At 56.2% G+C, this 7,855-nt stretch overlaps 1 protein-coding gene across 1 annotated transcript; it reads left to right on the top strand.

The window, feature by feature from the left end:
• The first annotated feature begins 362 nt into the window (after positions 1-362).
• On the top strand, positions 363-2,973 carry SLC25A5 (solute carrier family 25 member 5). The gene is made up of 4 exons (XM_086756586.1): positions 363-1,179; positions 1,283-1,769; positions 1,879-2,019; positions 2,588-2,973. Exons 1-4 carry the CDS (start codon positions 1,069-1,071, stop codon positions 2,743-2,745), a joined length of 897 nt encoding a protein of 298 aa, XP_086612712.1. The 5' UTR covers positions 363-1,068; the 3' UTR covers positions 2,746-2,973.
• Positions 2,974-7,855: the final 4,882 nt, after the last annotated feature.

Here is a 7,855-nt window from a genome sequence, read left to right as displayed (position 1 = left end):
TGCACCTGGAACTCTGTGTTGGTGTACCCTGCAGCTGAGGTCTTGCAGTCTCTCTCTTCATGGGCTTGTGCAGTTCTGCTGCAGTGGTGCTTCAGACTGGTTTTCTTCTCGGAGAAGAAATGCGAGCAGTGATTGCACAAATTAAGATGGCAGAGGGCAGACCTGGGGGCTCGTGCGTCGCACTGAGGCTGCAAGGGCTTTTGGCTCTCTGATCAACCTGCCCAGTGACAGAGTCTCTCCGTGCCTCAGTTTCCCCATCTGTGCAGTGCAGGTAACAATACTGAGACTTACTTGAGACGTGTGGATAAGGAGATGTGACTCGGGAGCGCGTTGGGGGGAAACGGATTTCTGAAGAGTGCCCTTGCCCTGTCCCAGCACACCTGTATGCTTTTTACTGATGTTGTGTTCGCCAGTAGATTTTAAAGATTGAGTGGTGGGTGCATATGAGGGTCTGATCAGCTCCTCGAGCCTGGTGAGAGGCGAGTGAGTCAGAAGGTTACCCCTGTGGTTTCTGATGTGCTAATAGCCCCTTCCTATTGTGACGTACTCCCACGACCTATAAATCACTCAGTAACCTTTTATCAACCGAGCTTCTGCTTTGCGTAATCACATCTGTGCGTGAGACATCCCCCCCCCCAAAGGTAACACTGAAATATTAACTAATAATGAATTATTTAATTCATTCGGGACCGAAACCGAGTGCCGCAGCGGCGGCCCGCTGATACGGTGCAGGGTCGTGCAGAACCGGTTACCGGCGGGGACAGCCCACGGGTGGGTGAGCTGTGACTGCAGGGGCGCTGGGACGCGGCGGGGGGGTCGGTCCGTCTGAGCGGCTCCGCGCGGGGCATCCCCGGAACCCCCGCCGCCCCGGGATACCGGTAGCCCCGGGATACCACGGCGGCCCCCCCATCGCCCTGCGGCGGCCGCGCCCCGCTCGCAGCCAATGGGCGAGCGGGACGCGGCGAAGCTCCGCCCCCCCGCCGCTACATAAGGCGGCCATTTCACCTCCCGCTTCGCCGCGCCCGGCATCGCCTCGCGTCTCCTAACCCGCCGCCTGCTCCGCCCGCCATGACCGATGCGGCCGTGTCCTTCGCCAAGGATTTCCTCGCCGGCGGGGTGGCGGCCGCCATCTCCAAAACCGCCGTCGCCCCCATCGAGAGGGTGAAGCTGCTGCTGCAGGTGAGGGCCGGGGGCCGCCCCAAGGTCGCCTCCGGGAGAGGGGAGCCGGGGGGTGGCGGCGGCGGGGAGCGGCGCTGACGGCGGTGTCCGGGCCCCCCCGCAGGTGCAGCACGCCAGCAAGCAGATCGCCGCTGACAAGCAGTACAAGGGCATCATCGACTGCGTGGTGCGCATCCCACGGGAGCAAGGCGTCCTCTCCTTCTGGCGCGGCAACCTGGCCAACGTCATCCGGTACTTCCCCACCCAGGCCCTCAATTTCGCCTTCAAGGATAAGTACAAGCAGATTTTCCTGGGCGGCGTGGACAAGCGAACCCAGTTCTGGCGGTACTTCGCCGGCAACTTGGCCTCCGGGGGTGCGGCCGGCGCTACCTCCCTCTGCTTCGTCTACCCCCTTGACTTTGCCCGAACCCGCCTGGCAGCGGATGTGGGTAAAGCTGGGTCCGACCGAGAGTTCAGTGGGCTCGGTGACTGCCTAGTCAAAATCTTCCGGTCGGATGGCCTCCGGGGCCTGTACCAGGGCTTCAACGTCTCTGTCCAGGGCATCATCATCTACAGAGCCGCCTACTTCGGCATCTACGACACTGCGAAGGGTAGGCTGACCAAAACGGCACTAAAAGGGTGCTGCCGGGCTGCGGCAGACCCGTTTCAGCAGATGCTGGTGGCTCGCCTGCCATTCTCATCAAAACCTCTCTCCCGCAGGAATGCTTCCAGACCCAAAGAACACCCACATTGTTGTCAGCTGGATGATCGCTCAGACCGTCACTGCTGTCGCCGGTTTGGCCTCCTACCCTTTTGATACTGTTCGTCGTCGCATGATGATGCAGTCTGGCCGTAAAGGAAGTAAGTTTCTACCTCCTTGTGTAGGAAGCGTCAGGCATCCCTGAATCAACAGTTGGTAGTGGAATTGAGGTGAAGGCAGGATGGCTTGGCTTTCCCTAAGCCGTGTAGGTATCCTCAGCTGTTGCAAACAGCGGGGTGTGAGAGGGGCTGCAGAAGCAGACGTGAGGTGGGGGGCACGGTCAGTCTCTGCAGCACCCCTGTAAGGTGGTGCACAAGATGGGTGTCTGCCGGTAGGTAGGAACGGCAGAGCTTGCCCACGGATGTTGCAAACTGGTGTCTGGGCCAAGAAGACACATCCCTGGTGGAAGGCACAACCTGGCTGACTGTGCAATAGCTCTTGGGTCTGGAAGTGTTGGTGTCAAAGCAAACAGTAGCTGCCTTCTGCACGAACCGGTCTTTCCAGTGTCTCCTAGCCCGTCTCCTGGGCAATCTTGTTCTCTGACACGCTAATACTGGAGAAAGTCAAGAAACGGGATGTACTTGAGGTTATGAGATACGTTAGGCCATTTCCAACCTGGATCTTGGGGCTCATGGGCATCTGATTCCTAACACTGTCTGTCTCCCACAGCTGACATAATGTACACCGGCACCATTGACTGCTGGCGGAAGATTGCCCGGGACGAGGGCTCCAAGGCATTTTTCAAAGGTGCATGGTCGAACGTACTCCGAGGAATGGGAGGTGCTTTTGTCTTAGTCCTGTATGATGAAATAAAAAAATACACATAAGTTACTTCCTGTTGTGAAGAGGCATGTTGTAATGTGTAATCATGGACTTGTATGAAAACCGTCTCGTTACTGAAGGGTGACGGCTGATATTTATACAGGTTGGTGTGGGGCAGGGGCAGCTGCCTGCCCTGTCTTTACCAAATCATTCCCCATGATGGGACTCAAACATGGTTTCTATTTCAGTCACTCCTGCTTAAAGAGTACGAAGAAATAAAAATCTGAAACCAACTTTCCTCGTCTCATGTTTGTTCACACTGCAGTGTGAAGGGGGTGAGGAGGTCTCTACGCAGTGGTTGTAGGGAAGGAGAAAGATGACCCACCCCCATCACCCTGCATGCCTCGTTACCTGCTAACTACCTGTGCTCTCTGGTAGGTTAAACACAGTGCAGGCTGCTGAGGAAGCTGTGTAGTGTTTCCTCTGCCGTGGAGGCCAGCAGTGTGGGCTGGTACAGGGACTGGCAGCTCTGAAGGACTCACCTGGATGATGTCCCCCGAGACCCTGGTAACCAGAAATGATGCACTGACTGCGTGCCTCCTGTCCTCCCTCTGGCCTCTCTGCTCCCGGAAGCTGATGAAGCCTTCTTTTGAAAGTGCCAAGTGCCTAAACCTGCAAAGCACAGCCCTCCCCATGGTGGTGAATGCCTGGGAGGCTGGAGAAATGTCTAAGGGGGGTTTGCTGCTGTCCAGAGGAGCAGAGCTGGCATCACATCCTCTGGCTTAGAAACTGAGCTGCCTACTCGGGCATGCTGAAACCCAGCCAGAGAAAGTGAGCGCAGGTAATTGCTGCTCTTCTGTAGAGCCCCAGGCTGCCCTTGCCCTCCCATGAGGAGTTACGCTGTGGGGATGGGGTAGCTGAGCAGAGACAGACAGCTCCTGAGCCAGGGCTGGGCTTGGGAGCCACATTCCCAGGCACATCCCTGGCCCTTGGAAGTTGAGCTTGTCCCAGCCCCAAATTCTAGGGGAAAGGGGAAATTCCTTCCTGCTGCTGGCGCAATTTGGGGAAAACACTGCAAGACTGGGTAATGTGTGTGGCCTGGCCTTTACCCAGACATCTCCGTGGATCTGTGAGCCGCCCCAGTGAAGCTGTCTGGTTTCTGTGGTGGTGTGTAGATGCTCTCCCAGTCCTCTCCCAGTGAGCCCTTCAGATCAGTCTTTCCTTGCTGCCCCCATGCCTTTGGTCCTTTCTAGCTGTCTGGACCTGCTCAAAGTGGTTTTTCTCAATCACTGAAACCAATCTCAACCACCAAAGCAGCTAAATAAGCCCTTGTGTGGCAAAGGGCGCTAGCTGGTTTTATTGCTGAAATCTAAGCAGGTCATCTGGGCACGAGAGCGCAGCAGTGTCCTGCTGCAGCCGGCATCAGTACGCTTGGCTCCCTGCGAGCGGGTGTGTGCATTTCTGATGGGAGGTGGTCTCAGGCCACGCCGTTGAGCCAAGAGCCTTGGCTGGTGCTTTTCATCTGCCCCTGGGCTCCTGCAGCGCGAGATCCCTGCAGTGCCTGCCGTGAAAACAAAACGGGCTGAAAGTTCCCCCGTGAGACGCAGAGCAACGCCACGAGCGGTGAGCAACGTGCTGGGGGAGCCGCCTGGCAGGGGGCTGTGCCACGGGGCAGCCTTACAGGGAGCCCTCTCCAGCTGCACAAATGCAAGTAATTAATTAAAGGCTCTTGGCTCTTATTGCCTCCTGCTGCTAAGCTCTCCTGGATTTTGAGGGCTGTTCTGAAATGCCGCTGGATGCTGGGCATCCTTTCCTCTTCTTTTCTCGGCAGGGGATGCGTGGCCAGCTCGCTAGCACAGGGAGGTAAGTGCATCGTTTCTTCCTCTGCGGGGTGGTGGGTGACCGAGGTGCTGAGCCGAGCTGTGGGTCCCGTGAGTCCTGCCTTTGGGACTCGGGAAACAAGCACGTATTTCACAGCTCCTGGGCAGACGCGGGGCAGAGCCCACAGTGGGTTTTCTCTGCGCTCTGCTGCTGGGGATCCCAGCAGCCCGCTCCAGCCTGGGGCTCTGGGGATGTAACCTCCCCGGGGAGCAGCTTTCTCTGGGGAAGCGGGCTGGGGGGGTTCGGCTGCTGCTTTTGCCCGCCACAGGAGCACGTTACAGAGGGATTAAGGGCTCTGTTCTTGTGGGGAAACTGAGGCACAGGAAAGGGACTGGGGCCAGCCAGCGGCAAGGCAGTGAGCTGAATGCTGTCCCTCTGATACAAGCGTTTTTTTCCCCCAGGCTGTGCTGCCCCAAGGACGGCAGGGCTGGATTTTCCTTTTAAACACCATTCTCTTGAGGGGAGCACCAAACATCTTGTATGTCATTATTTCCTCCGCAGGAACCCTGCCCGGCCTGGTGTATTGGCCCCGTTGATGGCAGGGAGGGGTTGGTGAGCACCTGTAACGCTGCTTTCACCTCGGCCCCTCGCCCAGCGGCTGTAAATCCCAGGCTTAGGAGCTGTTGACGCAGCACGGCTGCGCGCGGGATCGTATGAACCGCTTGTCAGTGGCTGGGGCAGGTGGTGAGCGGCGCTGGGTGTCTGGCGTGGCTCGATGTGCTCCAGTCAACCCCAGGCTGGGCTGGCCGCGGTGCCGGGGGGCTGCAGGATGGGGCTGCCCTTGGCCCCTGCCAGCTCTGTGGGGCTGGAACCTCACCGGCTGGGCTGGAGGTCACAGGGACCACCCTTTGCCTGCAGGTTTGGGTGCCGGGCAAGGCGAGGCAGGGGCAGCTGCCCTCTTTGGAGGGGGATTTGTGAGGCGCTGATGGCAGCAGAGGTGGGAGCAGGGCTCTGGGGCTCACCCCGGGCAGCAGGAGGGAGGTGTGATGGCTGACCTGCTCTTTCCTCCACTGGAGATGGGTGCAGGGCCAGGGCCAGGCAGTGACCGGGGAGGACAACAGTGTCCCCCAGCCCCAGCAGCCGTTAGGCCACCTTGGGCTGTGTCTCGGCTCTGAATGGAGCCAGGAGTCCCCTTGCCCCACTGTCCTTGTCACCATGGGCCAAGTGTGGCCTCAGCGTCCTCCATGTGCTGCCTGCACGGTTCTGGCAGCGGCTGGCACAGAGGGGCAGGGGAAGATGCGATGCTTTGGGTTGCGCAGGGTAAAATTGGTTGTTCCCCTCGTGCTGGGTGTGTGGAAAGTGCCCGCGGGACTGATCCTGCCACTGCCCAGCCACGCAGGCTGCCCAAAGCGGATGGGTCAGGCTGCAGGGCAGGAGCTAAAGCTGGGGTGCCTGCGGGGATGCAGCCCCGTTTCTGCACACCCTGGCACCATACCGAGCTGCTGTGGGGAGTGATTTTGGGCACACTGAGCCCTCAGGAGCTGCCAGACCTGCAGCGTCCATGGCTTTGCTGGCTGGGGTGCACAGGAGTCGCAGCCCTGGCTGCAGGGGTGAGACAGTGGTTTTCTGGCTGACAAGCAAGGAGAAATTGGGCACTTGTGCCTTGAAATCCACCCAAAAAACCAGCATGCTGTGGCCAGCTGGGTTCATAACATCTCCCCAGCAGAGAGCTACAAGGCTTCCTCCTCCGTCCCTTGGAGCCCAGCCCTGCAGCCTTTTAAACAAGCCCATAATTTTTATTTTATAATTTTAAATGCCTGGACGTGGCAGTGCCCCATGGGCCTGTGGGGCTCTTTATGATAACACCAGCAAAAGCTGAGTCTAGTTTGATTTAGGTTGATCAGTCAGTGCTCTTCCCAAGCTGCTCACATTGTCATACACTAAAAAAAAAAAAGTTAGTGTGCATTTGTTAGTATTCCTTGCAACAGCCTAGGGAGTCCGAGCGAGCCGTCTGTATACCAGTCTAGCAGGTGAAATAGCAGAAACACAGAGCACGGCCCAAGGAGAGCTGTAATAGCTGACCAAAAATATTTGCCTTCAGGCACAATACAGTGCTCAAACAAACAAATCTGTTACCTACCTATATTTACAGATTTACAAAAACTAATGTTGGCTTTCACACAAAGCCGACACAAAATTTGGCTTTTCTTTGTTCTGAACACTGCTGCAGATTACCCAGTTGCTGCCAGGGTGTGGGAAACTGCAGAAGGGCTAGTTTTGTCCGTTATAGTAGGACATTTAAGTAAACATTTTAACTAGGTGCCCTTGCTTCCTGTTGCTACAGTCAGCTAACATCCTTTAGTTCATTTAGATCTAGAAATGAAAAACCCAACTTGATTTAAATTGTTGTGAACTAGATCCAGTTAGAGTAAGAAATACATACTTAATCACATACTGCATCAGATTCTCTGCGTTGGAGTCGTTTCAGTCACTGACTGCGTAACTAGGGTGTATTAAAAGTATCTCAGGACAGCTAGCGTGACAAACTGCATAGTCCCCTTTCTGACTGGGCCCATGAGCAAGTCCTGAGCCGATCTCTAACGACAAGAATGAAAAACATTGACTAAACAGGAGCTGGTCCTCTAAAGCCAGAAAGGAGGAGTGCCTGTGCCGTGCTGTGAACGCTGCCTCGGTGGTCACAGGTTCCTCGAGCTGCGCAGCCGAAGAAGGTGATGGCAGTTAGTAACTGCTACTTTGGACTTGTGCTGAGCTGTGCACTCACCAAATTTTCTTTGTCACTCACCAGACTGCAAAGGTGGGCCTAGCCCTGCCTAGCAGCCCCTTCACAGCCCCACGCCAGCTGCAGCCCTGCGTTTTGTCACTCCCAACCTTAACCCTAGCTGTGAATCACACTGTCCCTGAGTAGCTTTTGTTCTGGGTGTCACCTGAAGCTGGACCGTACTTCATCCTTTATGACAACTGGAGACTAAGAAATTTGCATCCTAGCAGACCTCACATGGTTCAAAACCTATCTCTAAATTTCAGTCTTCGACTGCTGCTTTGAAGAAACTTCCTAATTTTAACAGAGATTAGCCTGTGGTTGTTGGGGACTTGGGTCACTCCCAGGGAAACCCTGGGGCCCTCGCCTCGCCGGACTCTGCCACCACACTTGGAAAAGGGGTTTGTGTAACAGAGTTGTACCCACTCGTTCCTCCTGCCCTTCCCAAGTATTACACAGCACCTTATAATTGCTTAATTAATGAGCCTCTGGACATAGGCTTCTGGGAAGAGGCTTCAGATTAGTAGACGATCAGCAGTGAACAAGATCAGCGCTGCTTGAGTTAACCTGAACAC

The sequence above is a fragment of the Chlamydotis macqueenii genome, chromosome 11, assembly GCF_036417535.1.
Source record: "Chlamydotis macqueenii isolate bChlMac1 chromosome 11, bChlMac1.mat, whole genome shotgun sequence".
NCBI classification, from domain to species: domain Eukaryota; kingdom Metazoa; phylum Chordata; class Aves; order Otidiformes; family Otididae; genus Chlamydotis; species Chlamydotis macqueenii.
This window is presented reverse-complemented; position numbering and strand designations above follow the sequence as displayed.